This window comes from Rutilus rutilus (genome assembly GCF_951802725.1).
Source record: "Rutilus rutilus genome assembly, chromosome: 2".
Lineage (NCBI taxonomy): Eukaryota > Metazoa > Chordata > Actinopteri > Cypriniformes > Leuciscidae > Rutilus > Rutilus rutilus.
The window spans coordinates 59099080-59119636 of NC_140210.1; the positions used below are offsets into that span (position 1 = coordinate 59099080).

General features: G+C 44.9%; 2 protein-coding genes across 2 annotated transcripts in view; both read right to left on the bottom strand.

Annotated features, from left to right (window-relative positions):
* LOC311286453 (apoptosis-associated speck-like protein containing a CARD) overlaps positions 1–20557 on the bottom strand; it is a 467220-nt gene that overhangs the window by 306540 nt on the left and 140123 nt on the right. The window lies entirely within an intron of this gene.
* Positions 1–20557, bottom strand: part of col5a3b (collagen, type V, alpha 3b) — a 47912-nt gene that overhangs the window by 1244 nt on the left and 26111 nt on the right. Inside the window, exons 13-64 of the mRNA XM_084391768.1 lie at positions 20386–20439; positions 20241–20294; positions 20078–20131; positions 19709–19762; positions 19467–19520; positions 19023–19067; positions 18808–18861; positions 18622–18666; positions 18472–18525; positions 18347–18391; positions 18091–18144; positions 17967–18011; positions 17817–17870; positions 17489–17533; positions 15189–15242; positions 14988–15095; positions 13054–13107; positions 12911–12964; positions 12767–12811; positions 12607–12660; positions 12399–12443; positions 12197–12250; positions 12070–12123; positions 10940–10993; positions 10706–10813; positions 10514–10603; positions 9832–9885; positions 9068–9175; positions 8874–8981; positions 8335–8388; positions 8152–8205; positions 7969–8076; positions 7773–7826; positions 7629–7682; positions 7243–7296; positions 7090–7143; positions 6891–6998; positions 5638–5691; positions 5513–5566; positions 5364–5417; positions 5202–5255; positions 3841–3948; positions 3570–3623; positions 3438–3491; positions 3248–3355; positions 3119–3172; positions 2992–3027; positions 1550–1603; positions 1202–1472; positions 981–1093; positions 778–846; positions 467–700 (exon numbers count right to left, since the gene is read on the bottom strand). Of these exons, the coding sequence (XP_084247894.1) occupies positions 467–700; positions 778–846; positions 981–1093; positions 1202–1472; positions 1550–1603; positions 2992–3027; positions 3119–3172; positions 3248–3355; positions 3438–3491; positions 3570–3623; positions 3841–3948; positions 5202–5255; positions 5364–5417; positions 5513–5566; positions 5638–5691; positions 6891–6998; positions 7090–7143; positions 7243–7296; positions 7629–7682; positions 7773–7826; positions 7969–8076; positions 8152–8205; positions 8335–8388; positions 8874–8981; positions 9068–9175; positions 9832–9885; positions 10514–10603; positions 10706–10813; positions 10940–10993; positions 12070–12123; positions 12197–12250; positions 12399–12443; positions 12607–12660; positions 12767–12811; positions 12911–12964; positions 13054–13107; positions 14988–15095; positions 15189–15242; positions 17489–17533; positions 17817–17870; positions 17967–18011; positions 18091–18144; positions 18347–18391; positions 18472–18525; positions 18622–18666; positions 18808–18861; positions 19023–19067; positions 19467–19520; positions 19709–19762; positions 20078–20131; positions 20241–20294; positions 20386–20439 (3666 nt within the window). The remainder of the gene's footprint in view (positions 1–466; positions 701–777; positions 847–980; positions 1094–1201; positions 1473–1549; positions 1604–2991; positions 3028–3118; positions 3173–3247; positions 3356–3437; positions 3492–3569; positions 3624–3840; positions 3949–5201; positions 5256–5363; positions 5418–5512; positions 5567–5637; positions 5692–6890; positions 6999–7089; positions 7144–7242; positions 7297–7628; positions 7683–7772; positions 7827–7968; positions 8077–8151; positions 8206–8334; positions 8389–8873; positions 8982–9067; positions 9176–9831; positions 9886–10513; positions 10604–10705; positions 10814–10939; positions 10994–12069; positions 12124–12196; positions 12251–12398; positions 12444–12606; positions 12661–12766; positions 12812–12910; positions 12965–13053; positions 13108–14987; positions 15096–15188; positions 15243–17488; positions 17534–17816; positions 17871–17966; positions 18012–18090; positions 18145–18346; positions 18392–18471; positions 18526–18621; positions 18667–18807; positions 18862–19022; positions 19068–19466; positions 19521–19708; positions 19763–20077; positions 20132–20240; positions 20295–20385; positions 20440–20557) is intronic.

The following is a 20557-nucleotide window of genomic DNA, read 5'->3' on the forward strand; positions in this document are numbered from 1 at the left end:
GACTTGTTCATATGGATTGATTCAGGATTCACTGAGTCGCTTATATGGATTGATTCAGGAGTCACTAAGGCTGAATCCGAAATCGCCTCCTATACTCACAAATAGGGCGTTATATGAGGGGACGGGCATTTGTAGTGGTGTCCGAAACAATAGTGGACATTATCGAGTACACTCATTCTATCCCACAATGCACCGCAATAACGAGTGTACAGCCGATGCACGCTCAAACGGCTGTCCGAATTCGCTCACTCCTTTTCATTCACTCTTTCAAGTGAACAGTATTAGTGGACTAACGTAGGGATTAGTGAATGAGGGTTTAGGGGGCGATTTCGGATTCAGCCTAAGTCACTTATATGGATTGATTCAGGAGTCATTGAGTTGTTCATATGGATTGATTCAGGATTCACTGAGTAGCTCATATGGATTGATTCTGAGTCGTTCACAGTGAGACGCGGCGAGTGTGTACCTGACAGCCGTCGTGTGTGGGCTGGATGAAGTGTGTGTTCTGCTGCGTCAGCTCCTCCCCGTGTCCGCCTCTGAAGCGCAGTGCGTGTGTGTAGCTGAGGGAGGCGCTGTCGAGCCAGCCGGCCGAGTTCTGGCACACGTATGTGAAGCTCTGGTGGGCTGTGGCGCTCAGGAGCTTCAGGAAACCCAGCTGAACCACATGAACGGGGTTTCCGTCCACATCCACATACGAAAACTACACGAGGCAGACAGACAGAGTGTGAGTGAAGGGACAGAGGCTAAAGATAACACAACAACACAATAATGAATGACCTGTGAGCCCTTCTTGAACTGGCTGAACCAGGTTCCTGGTTTCTCTTTGCTCCATGAAGCCATTTTGACCTGTGCACAATAAACATCATTCACACGTCACTTTTTTTCTGATGACACATGGCAGATATAAAAGCTTAAGGTATTGCTTCTGCTGTAGAAGTACAGGTGTACATCATAACTTGTAGTGTGACTGAAGATCTCACCGACTGTATGCTGCTGTGTGGCTGGAGACACGTTTCACCTTCTGCTGTGAAGTTGCAGAACACCTTAAACGCGTCTCTATGGCAACCCTGGTTGGGGTCAATCCAGTAAACACCTGAGGTCGAAAGTCATACAGAGAAATCAGAATTGGTCTGAGAACGCAGCAATAGAGTGTGAGAAATATTCTCCAGCGCTGGATCAAGTGCGGACTGGACCCCCGTACCGTCGGGATACTCGGGGTGGCACATCCACAGCTCTTTGCAGGTGCGGGCGGGACTGTGGAAGGTTCCCAGGGGAGTTCTGAGTCCCTCCACATCAGTCCTCATGGATGACAGAGAGGCGAACACCTCCTCCATGTCCTTCTCCTCCCCCTGAGCCTCCTCGTCCTGCATCTCTCCGTCCTCCACAGCGGCTCCGTCCACTTCCGAATGTCTCCTCCTCTTCCCACGGCCGTCCAGTCCCGGAGGAGCCACCATTCCCACCGCGGGAGAACCCTGGACAGAGACGCTTGCTCTGTTAATGCTCCTGCTGCCATTTATTCATCCTAAAAACATGGGGACTGGAGACTCACCGGGGGTCCTGGGGGTCCGGCAGGACCGGTATCTCCTCTGGGTCCAATAGGGCCCTTAAATAAACCGCATCATTCACATTATTCAGTATCCACTGGTGTTCATGAGTTCACAGACTGATAAGAACACGCTCACTCTCGCTTTCCAGACCCTTCACCCTCTCTGTTCCAGTGTGGTGGATTGAGCTCTGTGACCAATTGCTTTTGTTCCTTTATTTTAAGTTGCTTTGAATAGCCGCGTTTCCACTGTCGGGCCAGAAGCTCTGCAGCGCTTCACTAAAACACACCTGTAACACGCCTCTCTGAAACAACGTCACACAAACCCATCATTTCACCAACAAACGGGAGATTTATCAGAAAACTAATCAGAAAAAAATCAATGGAAACTAGCGAGATCGCAGAACAAAAATGTGGCCCTTTGTTGTTTACTTCAAGATTTAAAACCCAAGCATGGATGTTTTACCACAGGTTTACAATAAAAAGTGATACGTTGATCATAATGAATTAATTTGTGTCAAGACTGCACATTAGTCACACAGAGATAAAGTGGTATTTACCAATAAATCACTTAATTCAGCTTAATCCAGCCGTGTCTGTTTCTGTTTAGTTACATAGGCTGTGTTTACATCACATTTAGAAGAACGATCATTTCTACAAATATGCCACCAAAACTACGACCTGAGGAGCTTTAGCACTCTCTCCCAGTACAGTTATATTTCCAGTCAGAGAAACAGAGGAAGCTCCCGAAAAGTTGGTTTATTTTATGACATTTGCGGAGCTAAATGCGGATATTAGACAGTCCGGTATAAAGAGACGAGACGTACTGACAGATCAAATAAATACACGATTGTGATAGCCTATATGATTTGTCTGATTTCTTCAAGCAGTCGTATTTGCCATGTTTACTATTGTAATGGTTAGCGCACATAGTCTTTTGCATCGCATATAAATATTTCTGCCTTACACGGTGATCAGAATCCACATCGGATCACAAACAGAAGTTATTCAAACATGAAAGTGAGTTTTGAGCTAAAATGATGTTAAAAGTCTTTAATGCTGATGTTAGCTGGTATAGAATCATCCGGCGCTGGCATCTCCTGACTCAGGTAAACTCTGACTCTGTTCGTAACCACTTCTCAAGCCCGAGCTGGCCCGCTGTAGACCAAGGTATTCGCCGGGCCAGAAAACCCTGGCCGTTGGCCCCGAGGAAGCCCCGGCGAGGCCCGATCAAGCCCCGGGAGTGACAGTGGAAACGCGACTGGCCCTGGCACGCACTAGCCGCCCGCTTTTGGCCCGACAGTGGAAACGCTAATAAAGGCATCAGTTTAATTCATACATATAAATGGTGGACAACTCAGTCGCATGCTAACACTCTTATGGAAATGGATGTCAAAACATGATCAGAGCGAAATCCCACAAATGAGATGAAATTCGGTGTGTGTCACCTGGCTTCCTTTAGATCCTTTCTGTCCCATGGACCCCTGAAACACAGAGATACAGACAGAAGCTGTGACACCAGAACAAACACGAACGCATACAGAACACCCTGATGGGTCTGAAGACTAGACTTACAGACAGTCCCGGTGGTCCCGGAGGTCCATTGAGTCCTGGAGGTCCAACTGGACCCTGTCAGCAGAGACACAGTGAAATCATCTTCTTGCACGCGTTTGTGAAAGTGTGTATATTGGTGTGTGTGTTCACCTCCTCTCCTTTGGCTCCCTGCGGCCCCTGGTTTCCCGGCAGTCCTCGATCACCTTTCTCTCCGAACTCACCCGGCGGCCCAATCAAACCAATCAGACCGCCATGACCCTGAAGCACACACACACACACACACAGATAAAATCATGTGTATTTCCAGTGTGTGTGTGTATGTGTATATGAGATGACGTACCTTCTCTCCTTTCCTACCCGGATCTCCCTTCAGTCCTGCCAGTCCAGCGGGGCCCTGTACACGTGCAATGACATCATCAGTCTGACATCATATTAAAGATCAGCGCATGAGGAGTGATTAATGACGCGTTACCATCGGCCCCGGGGGTCCCGATTGACCTGGGGGTCCGTTCAGCCCTTGTTCTCCCTACAGCAGAGAGAGAGAGAGAGAGAGAGTGTGAACATGCATTTACATAATAGATATTTTCTGCCGACTTTAAGGATATTACTGGATTATAAGGCTATTTATAAACTCATGACTTCATTACAAGTTCCTCATGAAACTGCAGTCACATGGGTTTGAGTAGAGAAAGTTTAACATGAGTCTGTAGAAGACCATTAACAAATGTAGGAAAGAAGCTCACCGCTGGTCCAGGGATTCCTGGAAGCCCCTGAGGTCCGGCCTTCCCAGAGTTCCCCTGACCGCCCACCGGCCCCGGCTTTCCCATGAGGCCCTCGTATCCCGGAGCTCCCTGAACACGGACAGAGATCCAGTGTCAGCAATTCAAGTGAACGCGAAGGACAACAGGAGGACCATTAGTTCCCTAGAACATCCTCTCACATCTCATTCAAGAGTTTACTAGAACTGAATTACAGGGGAACAAGGCAACTCTAGCCATTTCTTCGCTGATTTTCCCTTTTGTTGTCGCGTGTTTTCTCAACGAGCTCCCCCTACAGCTGTGGGCCGTATATTTCACAACACTGTCGTAAAAAAATCTAACTTGCGGCACCCTCCTCCCTCTTTCTACCGCTGCTCATGTGCATTTGTTATTATGGGAGCCGGCCAACTTTACCGTGTGGAGCGATGTCTACCGAGGTGGGTAATGCATCATACACAGTATCATATGGCGTGTGTGTTTATGTTGAATTGCCGTAAAGCAGTTCGTGTTTCTCGCTCGTTCTCGCTTCTCACAAGACTTCCTATTTCCAACTTACAGGGACATCAGTCCCCATGTTGCAAGGTCGCTTTTCCGCCGGGGAACGCTGGGGGGTGCGGGGAAAGTCACCATTCTCACCAGAACAGGTTATTTAACCATCCAAATGATTTCTAAACGGATTTATTAAGTTGAAATAGTTGCCAAGTTCCCCTTTAATAACTAATGATTTTTACAACAGAAGTGAATCAATCAAAAACTAGCTTTACCTGGACAATAACTTTATTCTAGAGCCTCTGTAAAGCCTAAACAATCTCTATTCCATTAATTTCCTGTTATCACTGTAAAGCTGCTTTAAAACAATGTATATAGTTAAAAGCGCTGTATAAAAGAAGGTGACTTGACTTGACTTGGTTTCTTACTCAGGGATTCCCTGCTGATTCAACATGATTTTTGACTCGGTTTTTTTTTCATTGTGATAGGATAGTATAGAGTGGACAAGAAGCGAGGTGGGAGAGAGAGAGGACGGGATCGGGAAAGGTCCACAAGCCGGGATTCGAACTTGGATCGCCCGAAGCACAGCAGCGCTATATGTCGGTGCTGCCCACGAGACTATCGGCCGACTCAACTGGGCGTAAATCCACAGACGAGGTCCGACTAGTGCAGGACACACCACAAAAACAATGACACTGCCTGTCGGTTTAGTGTGTCACTGCGTTTACACCACTGGACCAATGAGATCTCACTGTGGGCGGGACTCACCCAGTGTGACAGAAGCTGTGAATGAAGCCTCAGTGATTTATCCTCTAGTTCAGACGCAGAGTGTCTGTGTTTCTAACTGATTGTCTCACCTTGTCTCCTTTCAGGCCCGGCCGCCCCTCTTTCCCAGCAGGACCCAAGTGACCCTAAAACGAGGATACACACACATATATAAACACACAAGGCTCCACAAGTGCACAAACACAGTTGAATCATGTAGTGCTTGAGCTGATCGATCACAAACACACACTCACCCTGCGTCCCGGTCTTCCTGGAGGTCCTGGTTCTCCGGAGGCTCCTGGAGGGCCCTACTCACCAGAGCAATGAGTCGAAACCAGAGTTATTATCATTAACGAAAACTATCTGAAACTTATTTGACATTAAAGCACTAGAACAGACTCACAGATTTCCCAGGATCCCCGTGATCTCCTTTAGATCCCGGACTGCCGTCGATCCCCTGTGAGGACAGACGAGATGTTTCATCATCACAGATCACAGTGTTTGACTGACGTCACTGGAGATACTCACGTTAACGCCCGCCTCTCCAGGAGCGCCCAAATCTCCAGGAAAACCGATCGGACCCTGGAGGGAAACAGAGAGAGGGTTCGTCAGCAGATAATACACAGCAAAAATGAGTTTCTATCTCAGTGTTCTTGTCGTGTTTTCCAGTACAAATATTCTTAGTCACCATGAAATTGAAATTGACTGTTTTTGTGGAATATTGCAGTGTTTATTGTAAATGATTTATCAGTGCACATCATTATTGTGTTAATGATCTTGAATCAGAATAAGTTCTTCCTGCAGAATAATAATCAGAATAAGTTCCTCTCTGAAGATGTGGGCGGGGCAACCTGTCACTCACATGAGATCCACCAATAGCAAACCAGAACCATCCAATCAATTCCCCACAGACACAGTCAAGCCCCGCCCACATTTGTTCTTGTTCCAGACGTTTCACTCAGATATACGGAACAATAGAGAAGAAAAGACCAGCACAACTACTACCCTTTTATGATGAGTTTAAATCAAGATACATTTATTTGTGAAAATGATATTTTTATGAGCAATTGTTAAAAATTAAGTGAGTTTTTGCTTTTAAAAAAAGTCAGACATTTTTTTTTCTTTTAAAAATAACTCCATTAGCAGATATTTGTTCATGTTTTAGGCATAAAGTCCCTTCATTGTGATGCATTTTTCCAGTAAACAAGCCTTAATATCTTAATACATTTTGTTTCTCCAGGAAATGTATCTTGATTTCACCCCATGGTGTAAATCCAGCTTTTAATGTAGTTTATGTGTCTATGTGGTGTTTTTAATATGCTTTAAGACAAACCATGTGTAAATTCATAAGTCGACACCATTGCTGAGTATTTCCTCCTTAAAACTGCAGTGAACCAAAGACAGTCTCAAAAACACGCTTTGAAATCGCTGGTGTTTCTGACGTCACAAACTACCTTGTAACCAATCAGATCAACGTGTGATCGTCAACCAGTGGATCTCTGAGCTGAGTGAGTGAGTGGAGGCGGGGCTCATTTGCATATTCATAGAACCGCGCATACTAAATGAGGCAAGGGTGTCGAGTTACATTCAAGCTATTTAAGGCAGGAAAAAAACGTTTAAATATGTCATTTTGGTGATCAAAGATGAGTTTTAAGGGATACAATTATTGACTACAGGGGGACTTTAAGAATGTTTAGATATTTGTGCTGGAAAACAAGACAGAAACACTAAGGAAGAACATCATTTTTTGTAGTGTGACACACACACACACACATACTGACCGCGTTCCCTTTCGCTCCGTCTTCTCCAGGTGCTCCTCTGGCTCCTGGTGAACCTGCCGCTCCGGGGGGTCCCGTGTCTCCTTTCTCTCCCTGCTCGCCCTTCTCGCCCTGACAACACACACACACACACACGTGTGGCAGCAGCGATACAGGAAATGATGCGCGTCACACAGGTTATTCAGAGGAGAGAAGGACTCACTGCGCTGCCAGAAACACCAACAGCTCCAGGATCACCTGACTCGCCATCTTCACCCTGTCAATCATCATCATCATCATCATCATCATCATCATCATCACCATCATCATCATCACCATCATCATCATCACCAGCTCATGTTTAACTGTAACGAACCTTCTCGCCCACTCCACCAGGCTGACCACGAACACCAGGACGACCAGGAGGACCCTGAAACACACAAGTGTGTGTGTGTGTGTGAGAGAGAGTGGGTGTGAGTGTGTGTGTGCTGTAGATCAGTGATTACCAAACTTTTTGAAGTCCCACTGAGATTGAGTTAATATTTCAATAATTTAACAACACGCTCACGATTCTCTGATGTCAGTTAATGGTCACATGACATGCAGGTCAACAAATAAAATATTTCATCTTTTTTTATTTTGATTGTTTTTATTTAGAAAAATATTAACTTATTTTATTTGTACCTTTTTGTTGTTTTGATTGATTTTTAGGTTTTTATAAAATCATGGTTTCAGAAAGTGAAGGTGTGAGTGTGTGTGTACCTGTCCACCAGAGGGCCCTTGAGCTCCTCTGGGCCCGAACTGACCAGGAGGACCCTGGAAACACACAAACACACACACTCTGAGCGACATTACATAGAGATTAATAAACATGATCATATCTGACAGATGAATCGATGAGCTCACCATCAGACCAGCGTTCCCGCTCTCTCCTTTCTCTCCGGGAGGACCGGGCATTCCCTACACACACACACACACACACACACACACACACACACACACACACACACACACACACACACACACACACACACACACACACCTGTATTATATGATTATCTCCTGATGTGTAATGGAGGAGGGACAGTGAATGATCATGTACCTGTAGTCCCCCGGGGCCCCTGGAGCCCTTGAATCCTCTCAAGCCCTCGTCTCCCTTCTCTCCGTACATGCCCTGCTGTCCTGGGGGACCGGTCTCGCCATCCACACCCTGACACACACACACACTCGATCACACACACTCTCTCCGAACACAGCAATAGCGTTCCTCCTCAAACACACTCACCGGTGCTCCCGGCTGGCCCTCGGGCCCCTGAGTGCCGGCTGGACCTGCAGGCCCCTGAGAGCAGAACAAGCTGGTCATTAGCAGCAGTGTGTGTGTGTGTGTGTGTGTGTGTGTGTGTGTGTGTGTGTGTGTGTGTGTGTGTGTGTGTGTGTGTGTGTGTATTTCAGTTTTTCAGCCACTCACTGATTCTCCTTTGTCTCCTTTACTGCCTTTCTGTCCTGGAGCTCCTGTTTCCCCCTGACAAACACACACAAACACACACCCCCAATTAGTATATATACCAAGTTCCAGCTCTCTATGGCCTACAGAACCAATCTTCGTATTTATCCCTATAACCCTGACCTAACCCATTTTTAGAGCTTGGCTTCAGAGTCAAGCCCAGAGTCACTTCCTCCATGGGGTTTGGGCTTTATGCATGCCCAGGAGAGGTGCACCCTGCCTGGGATGCACTTTCAGAAAATCAGCCTGCGTTTTCCTGGAGGTTTTCACACCAGGGTGAAGGGTGGAGATTGAACTCTCTCCCCAGCCAGAGTGCACCCTCTTCGGCTTGGGTTACTGCCTTGAAGGCCCTGGAGGTTTGAACCCACTGCAACTTTTTGGACTTTGTCATTTTTACAACTAGCACTAGTGATGATTGACTTAACCAACAATACAACAAAAAGTCCATTCTAGATTACAAGCATCATCTCTACTAAGCACAGATGAGCATACGCCCTCATCACCTTATCTCCATCCTCTCCCGGGGGTCCTGGAGGGCCAGCGGCTCCTGGCAATCCCACCGGCCCCTGCTCACCATCCTGTCCCGCGGGTCCGATCGGACCCTTCTCTCCCTGTGCACAAACACACCGTTACACACACACACACACGGGTCAATGGCTGAGATTTATCATCACGTGTGCGTAGGGGCGTGTCTTACTGGCTCTCCCTTCTCTCCCATTGGTCCAGGCCCACCGATGGTTCCAGGTCGACCAGGCTGACCAATGGCACCAGCCAATCCCGAGGGGCCCCTTTCACCTGTGGGCCCCTGGGAAGACACACACATATTTGTGAATTAATAAGTTAATATACTTACTATCTACATACATACAGTCAAACCAAAAAATTATTCAGACACCAGATATAGTTTTTGATATTTGTTCCACTAGTGTGTGCAGGACACCATAGTTCATTTATGTAAGTGAGGAGAGCAAAATAAAGTAAACTGTGACACATTATACCTACATTTTTTTCTACCTGTAAAATTTGGGACCAAAAATGATTGGGACACTTTGAGCTGATCATGTTTTGCTGAAGTGTTTTGTCTTTAATTGCTAATGCTCTTTTTACACACAGACTGAACACAATGAAGCATTGCTTGGTGATTGGTTGAGCTAAACTGGTATTATCTAATTGTGTAGTTAAATTTAACAGCTGACAGATATTCAACATAATTCATGTGTGAGACAGTCTAACAGAAGGACGGACAAAACCAGTCAAATATCCACTGAGTTCTGCTCATATTTTAGTACCATTTTCTAAACTATAGCGAATAAACTGTGATAATGTGAGAAATGTTGAAGGTGTCGGAATAAATTTCGGTTTGACTGTATGTATAACAGAATGTGAAAAATCAGTCTAGAACATCTCCAGGTCATAAGCCCTCTATGTGTTTTTGTGAGATTACAGAATGAGGTCACATACAGCAGGTCCCGGGGGCCCGATCGGCCCCGCCCCGCCCTTTAGTCCAACCGGCCCCTAAACAAGAGAGCACAGGTCACATGACAACACTGGCCAATCAGCAGCAGTCCAACTGACCTATCGGTAAGCCCCGCACCCCTAAGTTACTGTTGCTATCTCTAACAAACAAATGGATTTGCTAACTATCTTAGAAAATGACAACCAGAAAAATAATGTTTTCGGCTTCATTGGGATTGAATCCTTTGGGAACCAGGTTTCTGCGCTCACATCAGTGATTTTATAAATGAACCGGGCTTCAGTCGTATAGCGCAGATAATTGGTCCGTTCGCGCAAATCTTATCACACTTTTGAATCGAGCTGGTGAACGCACACACAGTGCGGTGATTCAACACATGAACACCCATGCCCATCCTCTCAGGATCCTGGATCAGTGTTACAGGAACCCCAGGCACATCGCTTTAACATTTCTGTAGCATAAACACCATAAAACTGACGAGAGCTTCGGATCTTCCAATGTTTCTCTGTGGTGCTGAAACCTAAAGTTGTCCGAGTTCCCCGTGCAAATGATACTCGACTGCCATTGGCTGATCTGTGTCCGAGGGGAGGGGCTTACCGATAAGTCAACTGAGGTCATATAAAGAATCACTGGCAACAATCATAAAACAGGCGGATACAGTATTGTTACCATGGCACCCGGCGCTCCACGACTACCGCGGAAACCCTTCAGACCCGCTGGACCGTTCTTTCCTGAAGTACCCGAGCCTCCAGGGTCGCCCTGATGACCGAACACAGGCATGTTATGATGAGATGACGACAGAAATGAAAGGAAAGCGCAGACAGAAGGAAGTGTTATCATTGATGAGGATGATTGTCTCACCTTTGCTCCCTCTTTCCCAGCGGCTCCAGGTAAACCTTGCTCTCCGGCTGGTCCTGCGGAGCCCGGGTGTCCTCTCTCTCCCATCGGTCCGGTTTCTCCTGTGTTACCCTGGAAACAAAGTCACAACCAGTGGGAACAACAGCTGTGGTCATTAGTTTAAACAAAAAAAAACAAAAAACAAGAATCCACCCAGTTATGAAGACTTCTTAAGAGATCCCTGAACCATGAACTCACCTGCGGCCCAACGACACCGGATGGTCCCGGAGGACCCGTCTTTCCTTGGAAACCCTGTCGGGAACCAAAACGTCAAACACCAGATCGACAACAGACCATCAAAACTAGGGTAAGGAATCAGGACTTGTAATTAAATAACAATTAGCATTTTAAAGTGGTTTTAAACCGTTTAAGCGCAAGAAGACTCTTGTGTGTGTCTTCTTGCGCTTGAACGGAGAAATACACACAAAAGTATGTCAAAACACAGTTGGTCATGTCTTAAGTGATCATAAACGCATGTGTAACAGTATGTTGGATCCTGCATTCGGTCTTAAAGGAACAGCAGCCTAATAAACCCGTCAGTGTTATTACTGTTAATCAGAGAACAAAAGAAAATCACTCACTGCTCTCGACTGAATAACTTCAGTAGCTTTAACAAGGATTCATCTATATTTTATTTATAAAAAGAAAACCATGCAGTGTTATTTTACATTTGATTTAAATTTATTCAGTTGTATTTATTTGTGTAATAATTTGAATGTACGTGTTCATTAACGTGTGAATATATTGCTGATACATTTAATATTTGATCAAACAAAATTAAAGATTATAGATATAGGTCATTCATTCATTTTTTTCATTCAAGTTTTTCTGGTTCAAAGGAACAAAACCACAGTCTTCATCTGTAAAGATTTTCATGATGTAGAAAACGAGTTAGAATCTTAAACTTTGTGTTGGTTTTCTGCAATCATCCACAAGTCAATGGAAAAATCCAATTGGGATTTTAGTCGAAGGAGCCAGTATGGGTTGGCCTACAAAAATACATCATGGCTGAATCCGAAATCGCCCCCTAAACCCTCATTCACTATTCCCTACGTTAGTCCACTAATACTGTTCACTTGAAGGAGTGAGTGAAATAGAGCAATTGAATTCGGACAGCCGTTGAGCGTGCATCGGTAGTACACTCATTATTGCAGTGCATTGTGGGATAGAATGAGTGTACTGAATAAAGTTCACTATGGTTTTGGACACCACAACAAATGCCCATCCCCTCAAATAACAGCCTATTTGAGGGTATAGGGGGCGATTTCGGATTCAGCCCAGGACTTCCACAGTTCCACAAGCCTGTGTGTAGATGTTGCGAGACTCACCGGCTCCCCCCGCTGGCCTGGATGACCCGGCAGGCCGTCCTTCCCACCAGGCCCCTGCAAACAGGAAGATGTTGGGAATACTGTACGTGTCGTATTATCATATGAGGTGAAGATGAGGGTCACTCACGTTGGGTCCTTTGGGGCCCATCTCACCTACACGTCCATTAGGTCCTTGTGGTCCCTGCAGTATTTGAGCACATGCATTAATCAAGTCACATGATCAATGACACTCATTTACTTGCATTTGATTAATTTTTATTAAATCCTGTGTTAATTTCCAGGTTTCAGTCCAGTTTGGACATTTGAACATGTGTGTGACAATCTCTTACTCTCTCTCCTGAGGGCCCTGGGGGGCCGTCATGTCCCGAAGACCCCTAGAACAGAGATGGTTCATCCCTTTACAGTCATTTCAACACAATAATATGAACAGAGTGCATCAGAATAGACTCATAATCACAATGAATGACAGAAACACAGACAAGTGTTTGGCTTCAGCTCATTATTATGCTGTATTATAGACCTGATATGACCTCTGACCTTGTCTCCTGATTTCCCAGTGGGTCCTCTTGCACCCCTCCCTCCTCGAGCACCCTGACAACACACACACACACACACACACACACACACACACATTAGTGATGTTGGATGTGACTCAAGCTGGATGCTGATAATCCTCAGTGTGGACGTAGACACTCACATTAGGGCCCCTCTGACCCGCGGCCCCTGCAGGACCCGGTGGACCCTGAGAAACACAGTATTCTCACATCAGTGCACATTTACATACTTATGTGTTTGCACACTTTTACTTATGTGTTTTTATGATAGGGATGTGTTCAGTGACCTTCTTCCCTTTCTCTCCCGGAACTCCGACAGGACCAGGAAAACCATCCGCACCCTGAGAAGAAACCACCACAAGACCAGCAGTTACTCTCCCACTCCACTAAAACTTCATCTGTTCATCATCTGCTCGTGCTCGTGCTTTACCTTCAGGCCTTGACGTCCCGGGTAACCTGGTAAACCTGGAACACCCAGTTTTCCCTGCGAGGAGAGGGACAAAATCAGAAGGAAAAAATGAAAAAAAAGAGAAAAAAAAAGAGAGTGCAAAAAGGGTGCTTGATACAGTATATTTTTTCCTTTCTATTACAACTAGGGTTGGAAATGGAAAATCAATTCCAATTCAGGAATCGGATACTTGAGGTCAGGAATCGGATACTTGAGTTCAGGAATCGGATACTTGAGTTCAGGAATCGAATACTTGAGGTCAGGAATCGAATACTTGGGGTCAGGAATCGGATACTTGAGATCAGGAATCGGACACTTGAGTTCAGGAATCGGATACTTTGAGGTCAGGAATCGGATACTTGAGGTCAGGAATCAAATACTTGAGGTCAGGAATCGAATACTTGAGGTCAGGAATCGGATACTTGAGATCAGGAATCGGACACTTGAGTTCAGGAATCGGATACTTTGAGGTCAGGAATCGGATACTTGAGGTCAGGAATCAAATACTTGAGGTCAGGAATCGAATACTTGAGGTCAGGAATCGGATACTTGAGATCAGGAATCGGACACTTGAGTTCAGGAATCGGATACTTTGAGGTCAGGAATCGGATACTTGAGGTCAGGAATCAAATACTTGAGGTCAGGAATCGAATACTTGAGGTCAAGAATCGGATACTTGAGGTCAGGAATCGAATACTTGAGGTCAGGAATCGGATACTTGAGATCAGGAATCGGACACTTGAGTTCAGGAATCGGATACTTTGAGGTCAGGAATCGGATACTTGAGATCAGGAATCGGACACTTGAGTTCAGGAATCGGATACTTTGAGGTCAGGAATCGGATACTTGAGGTCAGGAATCGGATACTTGAGGTCAGGAATCGGATACTTGAGGTCAGGAATTGGACACTTGAGTTCAGGAATCGGATACTTGAGATCAGGAATCGGACACTTGAGTTCAGGAATCGGATACTTGAGGTCAGGAATCGGACACTTGAGTTCAGGAATCAAATACTTGAGATCAGGAATCAAATACTTGAGGTCAGGAATCGGATACTTGAGATCAGGAATCGGACACTTGAGTTCAGGAATCGGATACTTGAGGTCAGGAATCGGATACTTGAGGTCAGGAATCGAATACTTGAGGTCAGGAATCGGATACTTGAGTTCAGGAATCGGATACTTGAGTTCAGGAATCAAATACTTGAGGTCAAGAATCGGATACTTGAGGTCAGGAATCGGATACTTGAGTTCAGGAATCAAATACTTGAGGTCAGGAATCGAATACTTGAGGTCAAGAATCGGATACTTGAGGTCAGGAATCGGACACTTGAGTTCAGGAATCGGATACTTGAGGTCAGGAATCGGATACTTGAGATCAGGAATCGGACACTTGAGGTCAGGAATCAGATACTTGAGGTCAGGAATCGGATACTTGAGATCAGGAATCGGACACTTGAGGTCAGGAATCGGATACTTGAGTTCAGGAATTGGATACTTGAGGTCAGGAATCGGATACTTGAGTTCAAGAATCGGATACTTGAGGTCAGGAATCGGATACTTGAGGTCAGGAATCGGATTACTTGAGGTCAAGAATCGGATACTTGAGGTCAGCAATCGAATACTTGAGGTCAGGAATCGAATACTTGAGGTCAGGTATAAAATAAAAATGTCCATTCTTATCGACTCCTTTGTGAGCATTTCAATATGACTTTAAACCACTCAGGTGCGAGACGACTCACTGTTTTCAGCTCTTAAAGTGACAGCAGCCTAACATTCAATAATCAATAACATTATTGGAATCAAAATAAGGAATCGATAAGAATCGGCAGAGTCGAAATCGGAATCGTTAAAATTCAAACGGTACCCAACCCTAATTACAACTGATATTGATGATGTTGCATTAGACTGCTTCACCTTTTCTCCAGCGATGCCCGAGGGTCCGGATTCACCCAAGGGGCCACTCTGTCCTTTGGGGCCCTCGGGACCGTCCTCACCACGCATCCCAGAAGCACCGGAGTCTCCCTGACACACACAGATGGGGTAACAGCATGTTTTAGGTATGTGTGTGATTGAGTTTGTGTGTTTCATTAGTGTGTTTGTGTTGTGTGTCATTACAGAGTCTCCTTTCGAACCCATTTCTCCTTTTGCTCCTGGGAAACCATCTTCACCCTGAACACAACACACACACACACACACACACACACATAACAATCCATCAACATGTGATTAAAGACACGAGTTCATGTGTTCACTTCACATGCTCCAGAAACCTCTGGAAAACATCTGCACATCTGATCACATCTAGATGGGAACATGTTGGAGATGTTATGATGTCTTATACTGTCTGGAAATGTGATGTATGAAGATGTGCTGAAATCTGGGGACATTATATTTGGATGTGAGGATTCTTGGAGTTGTGATGATGTTGGAGAAATTATAATGTCTCACTATGCTGGAGATATCTTAGATGTGCAAGTGTCTGAAGATGTTATATCTGGACATGTGAGGATATTAGACTTACACTACCAGTCAAAAGTCAAAAGTTCGGTCACCAAGGCTGCATTTGTTTGATTAAAAATACAATAACAAAAAACAGAAATATTGTGAAATATTATTCTAATGTAAATTTTCTATTTGAATATATAGAATATATAATTTATTCCTGTGATCAAAGCTGAATGTTCAGCATCATTACTCCAGTCGTCACTGTCACATGACCCTTCAGACGAGACGACTGCTGCTAAAATAGTCCAGGCCAGGCCCTCTCTCCTCCTTCACTGTCGTCACTCCTCTGTGAGAGACACGAGACCGGTGCGTCGCGCAGCAGTGTGTGTTTGAGCATGTGTTTTATTCACATAGAAAACAGCTGATTTACATATACTACAATATAATTTTTTTTTTTTTTTTATTATCAAATAAACACAGCCTTGGTGAACAGAAGAGACTTCTTTCAAAAACGTTAAAAATCTTACCGATCCAAACCTTTTGAACAGTTGTGTAATATGATGTTTAAAAATGTTTGGACATGTGATATATGAAGATGTCTAAAGTCTGGGTACATTATTGTAGGAGCCATACTTACCACCTTATTCAATTTTTATAAATGTGTTAATTTAAATATCAGTGTGTTGTTATACTGTTTTCTGTGAGTGTGCGCCCTCTATAGGTGAGAGGGGGAAAGATGTATAAAGGATAGGCCATCCTGACAGGAGGGGGCGCTGGTGCAAGAGCACACAGTCTTTTCAAGCGGAATAAAAGGTGTTTGTTTTGTTTTATGTTACAAAGCATCTTTATTTTTGATTTAATAAACTTCAGTTATTTGTTTGGAACATCAACACACCTCTCTGGATCTATTTAGGGTACATCTCCCACAGTGGACAAGAAACAAGGACTAAAAACAAGAAACTTGTTTTTACCACTTTATTATGATGATGTTGATGTTATGATGTTGACGTTATGATGTTGATGTTATGATGTTGATGTTATGATGTTGACGTTATGATGTTGATGTTATGATGTTGATGTTATGATGTTGACGTTATGATGTTGATGTCATGATGTTGATGTTATGATGTTGACGTTATGATGTTGACGTTATGATGTTGACGTTATGATGTTGACGTTATGATGTTGATGTCATGATGTTGACGTTATGATGTTGACGTTATGATGTTGACGTTATGATGTTGATGTCATGATGTTGACGTTATGATGTTGACGTTATGATGTTGACGTTATGATGTTGACGTTATGATGTTGACGTTATGATGTTGATGTCACGATGTTGACGTTATGATGTTGATGTTATGATGTTGACGTTATGATGTTGATGTCACGATGTTGACGTTATGATGTTGATGTTATGATGTTGACGTTATGATGTTGATGTTATGATGTTGATGTTATGATTATGATGTTGATGTTATGATGTTGACGTTATGATGTTGATGTTGATGTTATGATGTTGATGTTATGATTATGATGTTGATGTTATGATTATGATGTTGATGTTATGATTATGATGTTGATGTCATGATGTTGACGTTATGATGTTGATGTTATGATGTTGACGTTATGATGTTGATGTTATGATGTTGATGTTATGATTATGATGTTGATGTTATGATGTTGACGTTATGATGTTGATGTTATGATGTTGATGTTATGATTATGATGTTGATGTTATGATTATGATGTTGATGTTATGATTATGATGTTGATGTCATGATGTTGATGTTATGATGTTGATGTTATGATCTCACGATGTCTGGAGATGTAATATATGAAGATGTTCTGGGATGTTGAGGGTGTTTATGAAATCTAGACATGTGATGATCATTGGAGATATGGGGATGTTGACGATGTCAGACTGAAATGATGAATTATGATGACTGATGTGTAAGTGATGATCTCACCTTCTCTCCTTTACTGCCTTTCAGTCCTCTGAGCCCATCAGCACCCTAAAACACACACACACACACACACGTACAGTCAATACACACACACACACACACACACACACACACACACACACACACACACACACACACACACACACTCACACGCGCACACACACACTCTCTCTCTCTCTCTCTCTCTCACACACACACACACTCACACACTCACACACACTCACACACTCTCACACACAGTCACACACAGTCACACACACACACACACACACACACACACACACACACACACACACACACACTGAGGTGTGCTAGAGGAAGACATCAGTACTTTGACTCCTCTGGGTCCGGGATATCCCACAGGCCCCTGAACACCTGCTGCACCCTTCAGGAAACACACACGAGAACAATCAGTGATGTGAACACCGGGACACTAAGATGACGTCACACACACACACACACACACGTGCGCGTCTCTCACCGGCAGGCCCTTCTCCCCGGGCGACCCCTCTCGTCCTGGATGACCCTGTGTGTGCAGTGGCATCATGAGGAACAGCAGGAGCACTGATCAACAACACACACACACACACGTGTTACACACTCACCGGCGGGCCGTCCACTCCAGGCAAACCCTTCATTCCCTGCTTCCCCTGAGGACCCTGAGTCACACACACACACACACACCTGTTAAAGTCTGCAGGAACCGCCCTGCTTCACACTGAACACTTTCATATACGTGTTTAAGAGCAGCTGAGTTCAGTCCTATCAGGAGCTGTCGTGTGTCTCAGTCTGATGGCTAATCTTGTACATACTGAAACCAGTATCAGTGATTTACTGTGACAGAGAGAGAGAGAGCGGCACCTTTTCTCCTGGCAATCCGATCGCTCCCTGAGGACCAGGAAAACCCTGCAGGACAGAAGAGAGAGCGTCAGGAGAGTGTGTGTGTGTGTGCGTGTGCGTGTGAGTGTGTGTGTGTGTGTGTGTACCTGGAATCCTGGGTTCCCCTGCTGTCCTGGAGCTCCAGATTCTCCAGGCGGCCCCTGTGTGAAGAAGAGGAGAGGGTGTGATGTCATGATGATGTCATCAGCACATTCCCAGCATGCCCTGCAGCTGATCTGAGGTCAGTGTGTACTCACCAGATTCCCCTTTGAGCCCTGAACTCCATCAATCCCACGAATACCCTGTCAAACACACACACACACACACACACACACACACACACGCGACATGATGCTACATGACACTTGAGTCACGCGACCTCCCGTTGGCTGAAGAGGTCTTATCGTGAACACAGTAATGAAACCCAAACACACATCACTCACCTGCTGACCTGGAGGACCAGGAAGACCCCGCTGACCCGTCAACCCCGCCAGACCCTGACACACACACACACACACAACCATTCACTGAGGAATATCTGTTAACACACAACTGATCCTGTCCATCAATCACTGACAAACACATCAGTGGATCAATAAAGATGATGATCAATACTTGTATGATATATAATAAAGGTGATTAAAAGAGTGACACATACCGGCTCTCCTGACTGACCTCTCGGCCCCGGCTGACCATCTGAACCCTGGGAAACAATCATATAATCACCGTCAACTAGACATAGATGGGTGGTTGATCGGGTGTTGCTATGCAGTTGCTAGGATGTTCTGGGTGGTTGATCGGGTGTTGCTATGCAGTTGCTAGGATGTTCTGGGTGGTTGATCGGGTGTTGCTATGCAGTTACTAGGATGTTCTGGGTGGTTGTTAGGGTGTTGCTAGACAGCTGCTTGGATGTTCTGGGTGGTTGTTAGGGTGTTGCTATGCAGCTGCTAGGATGTTCTGGGTGGTTGTTAGGGTGTTGCTAGACAGCTGCTGGGATGTTCTGGGTGGTTGTTAGGGTGTTGCTATGCAGCTAATAAGGTGGTCTGGGTGGTTGCTAGGTGTTGTAATGCATTTAAAAAATATTAAAGAAATGTTCACTCACTTTTTCTCCAGGGGCTCCTTGAGGACCAAATGGCCCTTTCTTTCCCGTATCTCCCTGCGTGCACACACACACACACACACACACACACACACACACACACACACACACACACACACACACACACACACACACACACACACACACACACACACACACACACACACACACACACACATGTTTCTGACACTCATGATTATTCATTCATATTGAGATGATATGTGTGTAAATGGAGAGTGTTTTACCCGGTGACCCTTGTTTCCAGGCAGACCAGGTAAACCATCAAACCCTCTGTCACCCTGATAATGAGACACACACACACACACACACACACACACACACACACACACACACACACACACACACACACACACACACACACACACACACAGAAATCATCTCAGGTGTCCTACAGGCTCACAAATGAGACCAAAAGTGATCATTTATTGTGCCTTATCTTCATCAGCATATTCATCTTCACATTCAATGTCTCATTCGTCTCCTCTAACTTCTGATGTTTAACATTATGAGGCACAGAGTGTGTTTGATGGGTCAGAAAATAGAATAAATATTGTTTGTTCTGTCAAAATCCATTTGCATGAAGTATAACTTACTTTAGTTCCTGTTTCTCCTGGTTCACCTCTGCTTCCGTCGATCCCACCACGACCCTGAACACACACACACACACACACACACACACACACACACACACACTGGTGTATTTCAGGTGTTCAGGCATGTATCTGCTGGTATGTTTTGTGTGCAGATGAGACTCACCCTCTTGCCTATTTTACCATTGAGTCCTGGAGCCCCCGGCAGCCCACGAGGACCCTGAACACACACACACACACACACACACATATTCCAAACTTTGGTATTGTAGAGTGAATATGAACATCTAATGAGTGTCATAATCTTGTACCGGTGGTCCTGTGAGTCCATGATCTCCCTTCAGACCCCGCGGTCCTGGAGAACCCTGACAAACACACAAACACAAAACACACAATCACCAAACACACAATCACCAAACACACAGTTACAGACATACACTTCTTCACTAGCTTAAAAGTCCTTTATAACCAATAAAGCACATT